Source organism: Peromyscus californicus, unplaced genomic scaffold (genome assembly GCF_007827085.1).
Source record: "Peromyscus californicus insignis strain IS unplaced genomic scaffold, ASM782708v3 Scaffold_4__1_contigs__length_199733344, whole genome shotgun sequence".
Taxonomy (NCBI): Eukaryota; Metazoa; Chordata; class Mammalia; order Rodentia; family Cricetidae; genus Peromyscus; species Peromyscus californicus.
The window spans coordinates 63,601,830-63,619,324 of record NW_026294562.1 but is presented as its reverse complement, the minus strand read 5'-3'; the positions used below and the strand labels follow the sequence as shown (position 1 = coordinate 63,619,324).

The 17,495-nt window shown below is 51.5% G+C and overlaps 1 protein-coding gene across 22 annotated transcripts in view; it reads right to left on the bottom strand.

The window, feature by feature from the left end:
• The window catches only part of Cfap46 (cilia and flagella associated protein 46), a 95,979-nt gene that overhangs the window by 3,682 nt on the left and 74,802 nt on the right, over window positions 1–17,495 (bottom strand). For 17 of the 22 annotated variants that reach the window (XM_052761173.1, XM_052761175.1, XM_052761185.1 and 14 more), the window contains 15 exons: window positions 16,985–17,173; window positions 15,291–15,431; window positions 15,031–15,210; window positions 14,467–14,637; window positions 11,898–11,995; window positions 11,316–11,392; window positions 10,806–10,900; window positions 10,176–10,297; window positions 9,235–9,314; window positions 7,090–7,242; window positions 2,684–2,754; window positions 2,505–2,565; window positions 2,393–2,428; window positions 1,905–2,007; window positions 1,082–1,194 (listed from right to left, as the gene is read on the bottom strand). In XM_052761173.1, the coding sequence (XP_052617133.1) occupies window positions 1,082–1,194; window positions 1,905–2,007; window positions 2,393–2,428; window positions 2,505–2,565; window positions 2,684–2,754; window positions 7,090–7,242; window positions 9,235–9,314; window positions 10,176–10,297; window positions 10,806–10,900; window positions 11,316–11,392; window positions 11,898–11,995; window positions 14,467–14,637; window positions 15,031–15,210; window positions 15,291–15,431; window positions 16,985–17,173 (1,690 nt within the window). Of the gene's footprint in view, window positions 1–1,081; window positions 1,195–1,904; window positions 2,008–2,392; window positions 2,429–2,504; window positions 2,566–2,683; window positions 2,755–7,089; window positions 7,243–9,234; window positions 9,315–10,175; window positions 10,298–10,805; window positions 10,901–11,315; window positions 11,393–11,897; window positions 11,996–14,466; window positions 14,638–15,030; window positions 15,211–15,290; window positions 15,432–16,984; window positions 17,174–17,495 lie in introns of those variants that run through there. The other 5 variants (XM_052761186.1, XM_052761178.1, XR_008222926.1 and 2 more) reach the window with 5 other exon arrangements.

Here is a 17,495-nt window from a genome sequence, read left to right as displayed (position 1 = left end):
TCATGTGTCTCCTACTTTAAGTGACATGTCACTGAGAATTAGTTCTTCTAAGAGGGCTTTTTCCATCACTGGGACAAGGAATGTTCTCTGGGCGTGTCTGATGATGGAAGTTCTGCTCACTCTACTCATGTAAGACTGGTACATGCCCAAGGCTACCAAGAGTTGGAAGTAGACCTGGTCAGCATGTGGCCATGGTGGACACGGGTGCCCTGGTGTGGAAGGAGCATCCAGGCAGTTGCTATAAAACCCTGAAAGGGGCCATATGCCTCATGAGGGAGGAAGGGCCATCTCTGAGGTCCTGAAAAGGCTTACCCATTGGCTGTTCATGATGGCTGGCCCTGAGCAGCCCAACAAAAGTGGCCTCTTATGAGTGGGAAAAAGACCCTGGGGCATCTGGAAGGAATGTGGACACACCGGAGGGGTCTATGGACATGTTGCTGAGACAGCCGTGGACCACAAAGACCAGCTCATTGCCACACATTCTCCGTATGTCTGAGCATCGAGCCTGCAGTCCTGCAGTGCTGTGTGTTGTCAGGGCCGTGTTAGCACGGACCTCCCAGCAAGGAGCCTGTAAGCACACTGTACTCGGCACAGTCCTGGTACTGTGTCCTCTACCTGGCCTCTGGACCCCTTCAGTCCCTGGATGTCTCAGTACAGCACTTCCCAGGCTCACTGGCCTCCTGGGCCTGTTGTTAACAGATGCACAGAGAGAACAAGGCTACCCAAACACACATGTTCAGACTGGAAGGGTTCTGGGACCTCTCAGCCCAGCCTTCGGCGGTGACACTCGGCAACTGGATCTCGTTTGTGGGGGTCTGGAGATCTGGACAGGGGTCCTCTGCATGTAAGGAGGTGCTGAGGGCAACCAGGAGGGCTAGTGGCCCTGTGGCTGCCCGGCCATTGTTGGAAAGAGTGCAGGGACAGTTTTCAGGTAGGTGGAGGACAGACTAGGGTGGGGTTCTATGCCTTCCTGAAGCATCACAGCCTTGGACTCTGGATCAAGCAGCAGCAGCCAAGCCCTTGAGGCTTCACGTGTGTCTGCAGGCCCTGGCTGAGGCTGCTGACGAGAGAGGGGCCTTACCTTGTAGATCCATGGCTACCAGTCTTTCCACTACCAGGTGGGACAGGAAGCCCTCCATCCCGTAGAAGAAAAAGCCTCTGCAGCTGTCCAGTATCTGCTCCCAGTCAGTCTGGCTGCACAGGGTGAAAACGTCGGTGGGTGGGATCACACATCTGGGCTAGGCACGTGCATCTGCAACCCCCTCCTCCAGATCTGTTTGTCCAGCAGGGAATGCCCTCTGCCACCCACACAAGACCCTTTATACGGCTGTGGGGCCCACATTATTTTTGTTTTTCTAGTGTATAGCTGGCCTCAGATGGACTTCTCCACAAAGAGTGGTACTCTAGGGACAATCACACATCTCAAGCCAGTAGAGCTGGCCCTGGAAAGTACTATAGTACCTCTAATATGGGAGAACGGAACTAGGTAGAGCGTTCGTCACCCTCCATGTCCTACCTCCACCAGCTCTGCTCTCTGTGATCCACCCCAGCCCTGCACAGGCTTGCTCCTGTACCCCTATACCAACTAGCTTGGCTCCCCCTGCCCTAGTAGCATACACATTAAGGGACCAGCACGACAGAATGCCTGCTCTCGGGGGCTAGTGACATGGAACTACCTGACTCTATGCTAGTAGTATACCTTCTTTGGGTGGTCTGGCCTGAAGGGTACCTGAGGTCACCTGGGGTAGATCATGTGTGGGTGAGTGACCCTGGGATTATAACAGCTTCCCTTGCCTAGTGCTGTGCCTGGGGGCTCTACAGGACATACAGATCCATCCAGCAGGGAAGGTGCCACATAAGGGTACCAGCCTCTCTAGCCAGCTTTTGGAGATCCATGTCCCAACCTTGGAAAGTGGTAGCTTCCCAGATGCCCCATCCAACGTGCAGTGTATGAGTCTCGGAACTTATCCAAGATCTCCTGGGTTATGGAGACAGGATTCAACACCTCTGCAGGAAGAATTGAGAAGAGACAGGCTGCTGCTTCCTCATGGGAGCATGAGGGTTGGGGCCCTGTGACACTGGGATGGGACAGAGGCTGGGGAGGAGTGAGGTTTGAGCACAGGTGGGAATGCTAGTGCCTTTCCTTTCCTCTTTAGGTGGAGGAATTGGCCGAGGAGGATAAGCATTAGGAAGAGAAGGCAGGGGGAAGGAAGAGGAGGAGGAGGAGGAGGGAGGCGGCCCCAAAGTATTGAGAATGGCAAGGTGGTCAGCTTGTGTTCAGACCCAAGACTCCAAGGCTACTTGAGTCAATTTCCACACATCCATGAGAGCAGCTGGCGCAAGGCCTGGGTGGCCTTGGCCTATGTGCCAAGAGCCCACGTGATGGTCTCACCTTTGTTCTCCGCCTCCTCATAAGGGTCCACAACAACTGGGTCTGAGTCAAGGGCAAACAAGAACCAAAGCAGAGTCCTGGGGGCCGTGAGCACCCACCCCTCAAAGGATACACTTGAAAGTGTCCGAGTCGATGAGGATGCATTCGGGTGGGACGACCCTGATCACGGTGCTCTGCAACACAGCCAGAGGTGTCAACACCTGGGGCCAGCAGCTGGGCCTCGGCAGGCCTGCTGAGCCTTACCGAGCTCAAGCAAGAGGAGCAAGGGGCCCCTGGGCTCCACCCACCTACCTTCGGGCCTTTCTTTCCCGGACCTTTCTTCTTGATATCCTTGCTTTTGACCTCTTTCTTCACACTGCCTTCTGTGGGGGACAATGACAGGTGTGACAAGTGTGACAGGTGTGACGCGTCGGCGGGCACACAGCACCGTGAAGGTGCTGGGTGCTACTCGGGTCAATTTTGAGTTTTGTGAATCTGCTAGTGGTGAGAACAATGGGATTTTAATTTTTGCCATGTCGAAAGACAAAGCTTCATAGGCCCAAGAAAAGCTCCAGGAATGACCAGTCCCCCAGGCTTCGAGGCACCAGCAGAATGCCTGTAGTGTCTGGGCCCCTGATGGTCCCAGGGTCTCTGCATACAGACTTATAGCCTGAGTCTTTTCTGTGTTAGCTCTCCCCAGTGAGCAGGTCTTTTCTGGAGGCTTCATGTGGCTGGCTCCGTACCCCACTGTGACCATCTTCTCCCTTTTCCACCTTGTGCCTTCCACTCTTTTCTCTGCCTTCCAGGGTGGGACTTCCATAGGGAGTGGGGTTGAGGCACAGACATGGCTCTCTGCCACCCTCGTTTTGCCAAGGATGCTTCTCAGGGACACACTAAGAGGGTGCTTGGAGCTGATGGATCTTCTACCAGAGTCAGACCTGGCCTTCGCACAGGCCCTCAGATACATCTCAGTCTTGCATTTCCTGAGGCCTTCATTCTTACCAAGTAGCTACTTATTGGCTTTCTGAGTGGAAACCAATCTGCACTTTGCAGAATTTTCCAGAAATGAAGGCGTCTGCTGTGTGCCCTCTTTTGAGTCTTTCCCTGGGCACAGTCTCCTCACTGATGATATGTTCCCATGTGCTATCCATTCAAGAGGGTGTTCAAATGACCGTCAATTGGCTGCTCAGTTGTGGGGGGCAGAGGAAGACCTTAACGAATGTGTGCTGTTGACATGGGCATGGCCATGGGAAAATGACAAATGCCCCATAACCCAAGGTAAGGCTCAGAAGGAAATGACTAATCCTTCCCCTGGTCCATTGTAGATGTCGGTAGTGTGTTAAGAAAATGTCCACCATGGCTTTCTCCCCTCCAGGAATTCACAGTCTGAGGACTGCTCCCCTACTACTACTCCTACCAAGATTAGCTAATTTGTTTAGCTCTATATAATAATTTTGCCTCCTTGTTTATCTATCTGTAATAACCATACCTCCTTGTCCAGCTGTATGCAATAACCCTGCTGAGCTTCCAGTATGCTCCTGTGGCTTCTCCATCAGGGAGCCCAGCCCACCCAATCTCAGCTTCTCTCTCTCTCTCTCTCTCTCTCTCTCTCTCTCTCTCTCTCTCTCTCTCTCTCTCTCTCTGTGTGTGTGTGTGTGTGTGTGTGTGTGTGTGTGTGGTCATATCATCATTCCCTCACCGGTCCCAGCCAAATGAAATCCTTAAAACTGCAAGGACATGACCCTGAGTGTTTTAGTTCAGGGGCTTTCAGGTTTGGGCTGTCACAGGGAGTTGTACAATCTAAATGTTTTTATGTCTAAGCATGCCTTCTCATCTCTTGTATAAAGACCTAGGAGAGGGTGCATGGGTCACCTGTGGGGCAGTGTGTAACTTTTTATGACCCCCCCAACCCTTTCCCAGGGGTGGTTCTCCTGTGTGCCATCCCCACCAACAGCAGCACTCCCATCAATGGTGGGCAAGCATGCTTCTCTACATCTTCCCTACTATTTGGAATGGTGGACCTTTTAATTGAATTACTTATTTAAAACATTTAATTGAATCGTTCGTCTTTTACTTGAATTAGCAAACACACTTGGCACGTGGTAGGCGACTCTGAAGTGTGCATGCACTGTGGACTAGTGGAGCCGAGCCTGCCAAACAGTCACCACACGCTCCCATTGCTGCTGCTTGGCAAAATCACCTAAACTCTACTCTTCGCCACTTTCAAAAAAAAAAAAAAAGAGAGAGAGAAAAACAAGGCATTGCACTGGCCACCATCACCATGTCACTCAACCGAGCTCTCGGTCTTTTTCCTCCAACTGGGGTTTTGTGCCCTTGGCCAGCAGCTCCCTGCTGCCAGCCCCTGCCTACGCTTTTCTCTCTGCTTTGGAGTTGAACCTTATAGGCTCCCCGGTGTGAATGACATAGTGTAAGCTTGTTGCCTGTGCCTGGCACAGTGTCCTCCAGACTCCTTCATGTTGGCTTAAAGCAAGACCTCCTTCTTTTCCGTGGCTGAATAGTGCTCTCTTGTGTAGATGTGGTCCATCCTCTGTAACCATCCACCCAGTGATGGGCACTTAGGCTGCTGTGAATGGGGATGCCACAAACATGGGAGAACAGGTGTTCCTTCACCGGGCTGATTCCATTTCCTCTGATGGACACCCACTGCATGTAGCCATCAGCCCAAAATTGCTCATCCGTTGACCTGTGGAGGCCGCTAGTCCTCACCCATCCACACCAACCTGTTCAACGGCAGCCATCCTCCTAGCTGCAGACGCGTGTGGAGATTCGGTGTATGCCTCCCACAGTCAGCTTCATCTCCCCACCCTCCACCAGCGCCGATCTAGACTAAACTCTGGGGCTTGGGTTGTCCTTAGTGCTTGCTTGAGGGCTTACTTCACATTTTATCACAGTCTCCCTTTAAGTCACACTACCCTGCATCAGCTATGGCGCAGGGCCCTTGCACAGCCCGCACCACCCCCGCCCCCCAGCTCTTGCTCTGGTCTTGTCATACATGTTATAAAATCCCACACGTATTGCTATTATTTTCTTTCACTTACGTGCTTGCTCAAAAATATTTTAAATAGATTTTTTTTTTATTAAAAAAAAAGTTATCACCCCCTTGCTCCACAGCTGCTTATTTCTTTCCCTGATCTCTGGGTTCACCATTGCTGGCCTCGCTTCTGCTGGCCTCCATGGGGTCCTCTGTAGGCCTTTTTAAGCAGTTGTTACTTCTTGCTATGTTGTCCCCAAGTTTCTCAGCTTTCTCTCCAGGCTCCAAGCTCCATGTCTTGAGTCCAGGATCCTCCTGGGCTGTTCTTGCCCATGTTTGAGCCACAAGACTCTAAGAAGCACCTGGGTCATGTGTGGTGGTTTGAAGGAAAATGGCCCCCAAAGGAGGTGGCACTATTAGGAATTGTGGCCTTGTGGAGTAGGTGTGGTCTTGTTTGGGGCAGTGTGTCACTGTGGAGGGGGGCTTTGAGATCTCATATATGCTAAAGATACCACCCAATGTCTCAGACCACTTTCTGTTGCCTACTCGTTAAGATGTAGGAATCTAAGTTTCTTCTCCAGCACCATGTCTGCCTGCACATTACCATTTCGTACCATAATGATAATGGATTAGACCTCTGGAAATGTAAGTCACCCCCATTAAATGTTTTTTTCCTTTATAAGAGTTGCCATGGTCATGGTGTCTCTACACAGCAATAGAAACCTTAACTAAGACACCATGTATCTCCCCTCTCTTCGGGGGGGCGTGTCCTGGGTTGATTGATACCTTGCTTCTTCTTTTCCGGTTTCTTGTCATCTTGGTAGGAAGAATGTGGCTCGTATTATTTTTATCTGGAGTAGCAGCAGAAGTCTAATTGATTTTTAACTTAATTTGGTGTTTATTGATCACTGAATGCTTTTCTCTTTTTGCAGTCCTGGGTTTATAACCAAGGGCCTTGTTCAGGCTGGGTGAACGCTCTGTCACTGAGCTGTATTTTCGACTTCATATGGTATATATTTATGGTCAACATGTACTACAAAGTGGCAGTGTTCCCTAGGAACGGTTTGGAGGACTTTCACAGACTGAAGTATCTTGCAATGTCACAGGCGATGGTCCCCAAGTCCTTGTTTTCTCTTGCCCAGGCCTGACTGAGAGTCTGCCTTCCCTCCCTGTCCCTCAGCATCTAGCCAAATGATTCTGGCCGTCAGGTTTTTCAATCAGCAGGGTTCTTCTTTGCTGTGGTGTCAACACTCATGAAACACAGATTCAACTATCTATTCTGGAAATGGTTTTGAATGAATAAGGGCCAAGGAAAAGGTTAAAACAGTTGGTAGTTGTTTTCAGTGCTGGCTATGGAATTCAGGGCCATGGAACAAGGGTACATGCTAGCCAAGCATCGCACACTGGGCTGCATCCCTAGTGCCTTGCTCCTCACCCTTTGACAGGAGTTAACAATGGTTTCTCTGAAACGTAATTTTAAATTTCCCATTTTGTTTATTTATTTATTTATTTATTTATTTATTTTGGTTTTTCGAGACAGGGCTTCTCTGTGTCATTTTAGTGCCTGTCCTGGTTCTCGCTCTGTAGACCAGGCTGGCCTTGAACTCACAGAGATCCTCCTGGCTCTGCCTCCTGAGTGCTGGGATTAAAGGTGTGCGCCACCGCTGCTCGGCCTAAAAACTCCTATTTTAAAATTGAGCATTACTATGGCCAAGGCACTACTCACCTAGCTCCTCCTTATGGAGACGATTCCACAGCATCTGGAGGGAAAACTCTCTTGACAGGGAGGTGACCTGGTCAAATGCGGAGAGCCCCTCCAGGGGCAACTCCAGTAGGAGCCTGTCTGCGATCAGGATCATGTACTCAGGATCAGGCTGCACTGTGGAATGGGAATAGCAGGGGCTCAAACATGAGGAGAGACCAGCTCTGGGGACAGGACAAACCCTGGAGCTTGGGCTTCATCACTCCAAGCCCTGAGCCTGTGGCTAGGTGACTGGCCTGGGGGCAGCTGTCCCTGGCATGGAGATAGGAGGGAAAAGTGTGGCCCCCGCTCAGCTTGCAGAGACATAGCTACACTGATGACATGGTAGAGTCCCCGAGGAAACCACTGGTTTTGATGGTGAGATCACACTCATGACGTGGACCTGGACAGAGACCTGGACCTATACTTACTGGTACACCTTACAGGATGCTACATCTCAAGACACCTGACTCCCAAGGCAGGCTGCGTACTATCCAGGCTGATGAAAATGAAAACTCCCCCTCCCCAAACCAGTGGGTCCTTCAGAGAGCCCTGGGAGGAAGGCTCGCTCTCACGACCCGACTGGTAGCCTCTCTCTGCCCATAGATGTGGGCCACTGACTGATGAGGTACTGCCATTCTGTGTACCCAGAGATGAGGCCACAGACACTGCGACTGTATTTTCTTAATTTTCAAAACCGGAACAGGCTTGCCTGAAACCCAGCAGTGACTCTTCTTTTCTATTTTTAATCCTGGGAGTTTAGCGCAGGGCAGGGACTCAGCTCAGGAGAGAGGTCTCTCTCGGGGGGGGGGGGGGGCGGTGAGCAGCCTGCCCACAGAGTGTGAGACCGGCACTCACTTCCCTAGTCTCTGCAGTAATTCTGTTTTTGTTTTTGGAGACAGGGTTTCTCTGTGTAGCTTTGCACCATTCCTGGATCTCGCTCTGTAGACCAGGCTGGCCTCGAACTCACAAAGATCCGCCTGCCTCTGCCTCCCGAGTGCTGGGATTAAAGGCGTGCACCACCACCGCCCGGCACTCTGCAGTAATTCTGAACGGCCTCCCCTCCCCCCAGCTTAGGCCTGACCCATCTGCAGTTTGCAGGTCTTGTGGTGCTGGTTATGTCTGGGTCATGGCAATATGGCCAGCTTGACTTGGGAGAAGGTTGGTGGGGTTTCAGAGGGAGGGGCGCAGGGGAAGCAGCCATCCCCTTGGCCATCTGTCAATAATTCCTTATGGGGACGGAAAAGCAGACAGCACTTAAGACAAGAACTTGCATTTTAAAGGAGAGGTTAGCAAAATCAAAGTAGCCAAGAGGGCACCCACCTGACCTCCCTGCCAGGAGTCATGCATCAAGAGCATGCTCCCATCCATGCCAATGGGAATAAAAGCTGCAGGCTGGTGCTAAAAGTACCCACGGACAGTGCCACTAGCAGAGACCACACACGGGCACCACGTGGATGCAATGGAGTCCCTTCCTGTGGCTCCCTCTGGTGAGCTCCCTAAGGCAGGGCGACAATGCCCATCTTTCCTAGAAACATCAGCAGACTGTCAGCAGGGCCTCCTCCTCCCACCTGGCCAGGGTAGGGAGGGCTGGGTACAGCACCACTGCTCTTGCTTATGGGCACTGCGTGGGTCAAAAACTGACAATTTGCCCAGAAAGGGTGGGATGGCTCTGCTGTTTGATAACGCCTTTCAGTGAGCTGTCAGTCTCAGTGCCCAGAACCTTCTAGGCAGGTGGTCTCAACCTGTGACTCGCAAGCCCTTTGGGCACCCAACGATTCTTTCACCGGGGTTGCCTAAGACCATCGGAAAACACAGATATTTACATTATAATTCGTAACAGTAGCAAAATTATAGTTATGAAGTAGCAATGAAAATAATTTTATGGTTGGGGGTCACCACAACATGAGGTCACAGCACTAGGAAGGTTGAGATCTAGGGCCTTTCATCTAGCCTGGTGTGATTGTGTACTGGGGACCTCAAGGGATCCTGTGCAGCACTCAGGTGTAGGACTTGTTTGGAGATGGAACCCGCGAGTCCTGACCCAGGTTTTTTCTGGTGGGAGGGTGAGTCCTCGCGCAAGCTCCTGAGGTACCAGCAGTGCCCTGCGGGTCCATTCCTGCCACTCACCTAAAGGGAGAGACGGCTTCCTTTCCTTCTCTTTGCCTTTGTGTTTCCCTGTATCAGCCATAGCCACTGGCATCTGTGTTCTGAAATTCAGAGTGACTGTGTTCAAACTTTAGGAAGCATAGGAAGATACTCAAAGACGATGAGAAGCACCACTCAGCCTGTCCCTCGGCCAATGATAGCTGCTTTGTTTTGGTTTTTAAAGACATAGTCTCACTATATAGCTCCAGCTGGCCCACAACTCTCTATGTAAATCAGGCTGGCCTCAAACTCACAGAGATCCTCCTGCCTCTGCCTCCTGAGTGCTGGGGTTAAAGACACGTACTACCACACCCAGCAATCATTGAGGGCCATCTCTATACCAGGGGAATTTCGCAGAGTGTCAACAGATAGGGCCCTTGGGATGGCCTCATGCTGCTGGAGAAGAATGCCACCTCCACCTTCCATCCGCCCTTCTTTTCTTCCAAAATGAATGCCAGAGGCTGGGTCCTGGGGACTTGCTAGTTCTCCCACACCACACTCAGACCAGGGGGCCACTGGGGCAGGGACAGCAGCAGCAGCTGCAGCAGCTGGATTCCTGCCTACAAAACACACCAAATAGCCAGGCACTCATGTTTGTCTTCAGTAGGAACAGGACACTCAGAGACCAATTTCCACGTGGAGGGAGATCACAGAAACCAGCTCTGGCTTTCTACCCATCACAACTGGCTACCCAGCTCACATAGGTACTTATGCTGTCCAGATCTGGGGTTGAAGCTGGCCTTCAGCTACACCTGGCTGACCTTTCCTGTAGACTCCTGGAAGATTCTGGTTACTGTGGGACTTGTAGCCCATGAACAACAATCTCTAGCTCCTTCTGCTTCAGCTAGAGACAACTGCCTATTACCTAGCACCACGAAGCTGGCTGCCCCTGGGGACTTTCAGAGGAAATGACCTGCTGATACCTGGCTTCTGGGAAGGTGAACAGGGGAGTGATGGGCTTCATATACTCTTCCAAGTGCTCCAGGATGCTGTTGAGTCTCTGCATGCACAGGTCTCGCTCCTCATCATGCAAGGTGTCCGATTTCTGTCCCAACCCAAACCACAGCCTATTGTCCAGGGGTGTCTAGATATGACTTCCACCCAATCAAGACTTCCCACTAATTGAGAAGACACCTAGGGAAAGAACTGAGCTCCAAGCCTTCCACATAGAGCATTGGCATGCTCTAGTCCTTCCCAGCACAATGTGCCCAGTAGTTTTCTGGAGGCCATTCTGACATCTCAGCCCTGTCCCTGTCCTCTGCTGACACTATGGAGTATCTTGCTGGTAGGGATAGGCCAGGACAGCTAACCCTATGCTCTGTAGAGAAGAGGTAACCGGATACCTTTGCTGGGGCTAGACTCAACTCAAGGACTCAGGAGAGCTCCCCACCTTTCCCAGGGCTTCACCTCATCCTCTTGAGATCTGGGCCCAGAACCTGGCCCAACCCAATCTTGGAGCCCTGGCTTTCCCTGAGATAGACTGCAGTATGCAACATGACTTGGAGCCTTAGGCCCCAAGTGCTTGGGTTCAGGGTCATATCTTAGCTGTGTACCTGGCTCTGTGTCTGCTTCCGGAACCAATGGACCCTGGTCAACAGGTCTGAGAAGGCAGTTGGACTCATAGTCACCCGCATTACCTTGCAGTGACCTGTAGAGACACACCCATGGCCTTTACAGGGCTCAGAGCAGAGTTACTAGGAGTGTGTGACCAGGTGGCGATGTGGACATATTCAACTTTGATGTCTCAGAGGTGAGGCATGTGATGGGAAGGTCTTCACATGGAGTTCCCCATTCCTCTCTGGGCAGTACAAGGGCTGATACCCAGAAAGTTCAGGCAGAGGTGAAACACAGTGGTGACTGACGGGGGAGCTCTTGGGAGGCATGGATCATCTAGATCCCTTAGAAATATGATGATAATTCTATTTTCTCTTCTATCCTGGGCTCAGCCTCCCCTCACCCCTGCATCTGGAAGTGAGAGGTCCTGCTGTGTGGTTGGGATTTCTTACACCCACTGCAACCCATCTAGAGTCAATGAGAGGAACTCTGCGTATGCCCAAGCTTACCGCCCACTGGGACCATTTTCCCCTTGGGTGCAGGCATGGATTTTGGTCTCTCAAAGGCAGCACCATACAGATAGGACCTGCAGGTAGAGTGAAGGTCACAAGCCCATTCTCAGAGGAGGTAAAACAGCAAGGCACATGGGTCTCAGGAGCCTATCGAGACTACCTGCTGCTGGCACCCAATAGGTACCTTTCCTTGTTTACTTTGCCAGGCAGAGGCCCATGAATCAGTCTATATAACCCAAGTAAGACTTGAAATTACAAAAGACCCAGCAGTGTAGGCCTACACAGACCTAACAGAAAGACCCTGTGTGGGCACAGATCACAGAGTGCCTCCATCCCTATATAGTCCCCATCATCATGGAAATTCATCCTGGCCTTTTCCAGACTTCCCATGTCTCCGGATTGAACAAGTGCCCATGCCTGTCAGTGACTGGCTAGCTGAGTCTTTCTAGCATGCTTTCTAGATGGGCCCAGTCTGCCTCAGGACAGGAGCTGAGGTGTGGTAAGCTTGCTATGCCCATGTCTTCTTGCTGGGCTTCTCAACAGAACAGAGATTAACAAGGATGGGGGGGGAGGCCTCACCTGTCTCTCGAGTGCTGCAGAAAGAGGATCCGGAACATGGGTGGAATCTCATTCAGGAAGGTGAAATGCTGCTCTGTGACACAGAGGTTCTGCCATGCCTGTGTGTGATGGGGGAGAAATCACTCAGGACGCAGGGCCACTGCTCTCCCTGAGGTTGTTTGGGCTGTGGGATGCATTACTACCACAAGAGGGCAGCAGAGGCATGAGACATTCACTGGCTCCTCTAAACTATCCAACTCTGCCCACTTGCTGAGGCAGTTTTCAGAGACCTTAAACAGCATCTCTTCAATAAGGTCTTTACTGCGGGGTGGTACACCTTTAATCCCAGCACTAGGGATGCAGAGGCAGGGGAATCTTTGCAAGTTCGAGGCCAGCCTGGTCTACAGGGCTAGTTTCAGGACAGCCAGAGCTACACCAAGAAGCCCTGTCAAACAAAACAAAACAAAATAAGAACAAAAATAAGGTTCTTACTGCTTCTTGAAGCCTAGATGAGGACCTCTGCTTAGTGCTGAGTCTTCAGGCTGCTGACCTAGGTGGGGGTCGGTCTACTCCAGAACCCCAGTTCTGCTTCCTGTGAGTATTGTACACGGATAATCTGAGTAATCCTAGACATTGCACACTTCAGGGTCTCCACTGCCCATGGCAGGCAGCCAGCATGGGCCCTGGGGAGTATCCTGGGATCTCCTGTGTGAGCTGCTAATGCTCATGGCTTCAAGACAGAGCTTTGGGTTTGCAAAACTACAATTATTTCTTAGAAAACTTTTGTCAAAGATTAAGCAACAGGGAGCCGCATAAACCCTACATGAAGCACCTGGTGGATTTTTCACAGTGCCTGTACCCACACAGCAGGTGAAGAGATGGGCAGAGTTTTTGCCCTAGCTTCTCCACACAGAGACAGTGAAGAGACTTCTATTGCTAGTGGTTTGCTTTTCTGCCTGGCTGTTGACCACCTCAGGAATGTGGGTAGCCTTGCCGTGCAGGTTCATGCTCTCCTTGCTGCAGGGCGTTCTGTTGTGTGGGTACCCACTTGTAGTGCTTTGAGTAAGAACGGCCCCCACAGGCTTATGTATTTGAATGCTTGGTCCCAGTAGGTAGGATTAGGAGATGTGGCCTTGTTGGAGGAGGTCGTGTCACTGGGTGTGGGCTTTGAGGTTTGGAAAGTACCCAACATTCCCAGTGAGCTCCCAGCTACTGTTCTGTTGTGTCTGGTTGCCACCATGTTCCTGCCGTGATGGCCATGGAGTCTAACCCTCTGGAACCGGGATCCTCAAATGCAATGCTTTCTTTTATGAGTTGCTTTGGTCATGGTGCTCTTGTCATGGCAATAGGAAAGTAACTAAGACAGGCTGCTGGTGTCCAGGACCTGGTTGGTTTTCGTTACACTGACACACTTGGGCAGAATATGAGGGATGGCACTCATGGAGTGGTACCTCTGGATGTCAGCGGGGACAGGGCCTCCAGGTTGTTTGTGTAGAGCTGGCTTGCATCACACTTGCTATGTGGATGACAGAGAGAGTGCCTACCATTCCCTTCAAGAACTATAGTTTGCTGCTCCTTTTGTATCTGTTGAGGGTATGTGTGTCACTGGGTAGAAAGTGACTTCTTGCTAAGGTGTCCCCTGTGTCATTATGAGGTATCCTTCCATCTCTAGTAACACAGTGTACCATGTCTGCTCATCTGACCTTTGACTTTTAACCTCTCTCTCCTCATGTGTAAAGTGCTTCCTCTAAGTAGTTGCATCGGGAGTCTGTGGTCCTTTTTTATCTCGTCTCTTTCTTAGTCTCTGGCATAGTGTCATTCAACATGCACTTACTGTCATTACCAATATATTGGATGTGTAGCTACTGCTGTACTGCTTTTTACATACAGAACTGTCGGTTTTTATAGTCCACTTGCTTTCTTTTGAATTGATTTCTGCTCTTTACTGTTATTTTGATACATATTGCTTTAGTGGCTCTGCTTAGGGACTATGGTAGTCACCATAGACTTGTGAATCACACCACTTCTCTGGTGACCACAGGACCTTGGAATCTTAAATTTTCCTCCTTCCTCCTGCTCCTTGAACTTCCTTTAGCACCATGATTTGACTCAAGCCAAACAGGATGGATGTAGGGTTCTGGCCTCACCTCAGCACTAGTTTTGGGTGCTATGAGATGACTTGAGATGAGATAATAAGCCATGAGTCACGTGGCAACACATAGATGAATAGAAATGGGTTAATTTAAGTTATGAGAGCTAATTAGAAACAAGCCTAAGCTATCAGCCGAGCTTTCATAATTACTAATAAGTCTCTGTGTCATTATTTGTGAGCTGATGGTCATGATGAAAAAGTCTGACTACACCTTGGCTCCCCAGGGCAAGTGAGGGGAAGGAACTACAATTCTCTTAGCTTTCTTGTCTTTGTTACCTACAGCACATGGGGCTCAGAGAGGTTGAGTGGTCTCCAGACCCACACAGCTAAAAGGGTTAAGGCACGCGTCACTTGGAAGCTGTTCTCTTAGTGGTTAATGAGTGGGCATAGAGGCCTACAGACCGTAGGAACAGGTATGAAGGCTCCTTTGCCCATTACCCTGGAAGTGGTGGCCAGCCTCTGCTCTACACTGGCAAACAGGCTGGTGGAGGCCATGTCCTGCTGCCTCAGTCGCTTGTGGAGCTGCAGGAGGGCTGCCAGCTGTGAGCTGCTGGTATTGTTCGTGGCGGTGAGCAAAACATTCCGCATCATCTCTGAGGTTGAACAGCTCTGAAACAGAGCAGAGAAGGGTGGTATGTGCTGTGTGAAAGGGCAGAGGGTGACTGAGCCTTGAGTGGGCCATCTGGGAGTCTGTCCCACCCTCTGCGGGACCTCTGTCCACCATGTAAGTGGACTATGCCACCATGGAGGCTTGGGGTATGGGGTGAGCACAGCGTGTGGTCACTGAGCTACAAGAACAGGTACTTGGCTGGCTTCCATAACTTGAGGACTAGCATGACCTAAGGCTCAGAGAATGGGTGTGTGTGGGGTGGGGGAGGGTCTCTTCTTTCAGCCACAGGGCCACCCTGGTCCTGTCTAATGGAGAGCAGTGTGGCTGCCTGGGACTTACAGACAAGGTGACAGACAAGGGCCCTTTTGGAGATGGGCAGAGGAGGTCCATACCTGCGACAGTGCCAGGAACTGGCATGTGGTTGCGGGATCCAGGATGCCAATACACTCCACCATCTCCAAGCTGGCAGTGGCTGCGATGTCCAGAAGGTTGATGCTCAGGGCAGCCTGCAGACACTGCAGCAGTACCTCTGATGTCTGCGCCAGGAACCTCTGGGCCAGCACCGCCCTCTTCTGCAGACAGTGCCAAGTTCAAGCCAAGGTGGGCTCCTCAGGCAGAGGCCACCAGGGGACAGACAGGGAGTGCTGCATACCTTCAGACCCTCTCCCTTCCGGTTTTGTTCCTTGGGGGCTTCCTTCAAGGTTGTGGAGTCCCTGGAAGAGGTCTCCACACTCTTGTCCTCTGTATCGGTCTCCAGCTCCAGCGATCTCAGGCTGCTCTGCTTAGTGCCTACCTGCAGTGCACACCGTGTGGTGAGAGGGGTCTGTGGGTGCCTGCTTGGCTGGCAGGGGAAACACAGAGGCCAGGGAAGGGGAAGATGATAGGGATCAGTAGTAGGCCCTGGAAGTGATCAGGAGCCACGCGTTTGTGGGGTCAAAGGTGTTATCAATTTGGAGGGAAAGGGAGAGGTAATCTCTCAATGGCCCACACACAGAGTGGAAGAAGAGCCAGGCCCTGGCCCAGCTGGCATCTGTGGGTGCCACCTCTCATACTTTGCCCAAGTTGTGTCAAAACGCTGCCCAAATCCACCGGGCCCTGGCCAGCAGCAGCCTTAACAGGTCCCCAAGGACAGAGATCATCAGTGAGATCAGGCTAGCAATCAGGAATAGACGCCTGTGACAGGACAGCAGCCTCAAAATGAGACAAGCTACTTAGAGCCATCAAGCCGATCAAGGAAGAAACCACCACAGTGGCATTTGGGAAACAAACTCAGAGAATGAAAGTTCTACACATCAAATTTAGGAGGCTTCATGGAAACGCGTTTAGAGGAAAGATCCGGCCTGGAAAACAAGAAGGAAGACCGGAAGAAGGAAGGTGGGCTTTGGTGTCAGGAAACTGGTCAGCGACAACAAGCCATCCCTACGGAGGAGGAAAAGGAACCAACGCCGCCGCACAGAGGTGGCGGGAACTCCAGGGCCTGGGAGGAAGCAGCTGGGTTTCCTGGAGCCTTCTGAACTCCACACAGCGGTCATGGCGCCTTTAGAGACAGTGTTCCTCACTGTCTTACAGACGAAGACCCTGACTCAGGACAGACAGGTGTGGGGCTTGTGCTTCCGCATCTCAAGCCCCTGACTTTGTGACCGGGGCAGGAGCTGCAAACATAGGCTAACCCAGCCTGGGGCTTACTGGTCTCCTGCTGTCTACACCGTGAAGACTCAGGACAAACAACCCCGAGTACTAAGCCAAGGGCTTCAGAGCTAGCTGGCCGGGAGCTTCTCTGTGTGCTGAGTCCTGGGGCACGGCTTGCTGCACTGGGTTGTGAGGCCTCCTACTGGAACTTGTCGACTAAGCATTGTCTTGTCCATCGAGGCTGGTGCCATCTTGGGGTAGAAGTGCCTCTGTGCAGGCTCTTAGGAAGGGGACGAGGGACAGGCAGGCTTGCAAGAGCTGTTACCAGGGTTCTGAATTGGGCAGGTGCTTCTGTCAGAGAACCTAGCCCTAAAAGAGGGTGGGCCCTGGGAGGAGCTGAGGAACAGGTGGCATCGGCCCTTCTCGGAGATTCTCAGGCTCTGTGGTATATAGAGGGCCATAGAGGCAGACACCATCCATCCTGGTGCATCTCAGCATGGAGGTCAACACCCAGGGCATAGGTGTACCTCAGGGAGTGCATGAGCTTTCTGAAGCTCCTAGGGGCCTGTGCACAACCAGACACAAGTCACTAAGACAGAGAGATGCCAGGGCCAGACCCTTCTTAGTTGAGTTGGTGGAACACCTCTTCCACCGCAATTCTACAGTCGATGTGGAGCCATCGGGGACTAGACTTCAGGGGGAGGAAGGGACACCTACCAAGAGGTCTTCCTCCCAGCAGAAGGAAGGGTACACAGGGTCTGTCTGCACAGACAGCAGGTGGAGGGCCTTCCCGGCCAGGACCAGAAGCTGAGCACGGATGTCCATGCAGCCCACGGACAGCGGCTGCAGACTCTCGAGCTGCGCCAGCACTGTGTGAGGCAGGGTCCGCTTTAGCATGAACCATTGCTTCAGGAAGACAAGAAGATGCTGTCACCACCAATGGCTGTCATGTGACCTCCACCTAGCCACCCAGAGAGCTCAGATAGCTGCCTTCTAGGACTGCCTAGCAGGGAACATGTGGGTACTTGGTGTCTTTGCTCTGTGCAGTCCTGTGTGGTAGCATGGGGGCAGGGGAGGGGGTCTCTAGGACTTAGATATTGAAAGTACCATAAAAGACAACTATTAATATAAAGCAGAACTCATTATAGATAGAGGTTAACTATAGGATTCATTTATGTTCACCCTAAATTAACCTGATTCATTTCATGACATTTAAGAGAATGGAAAG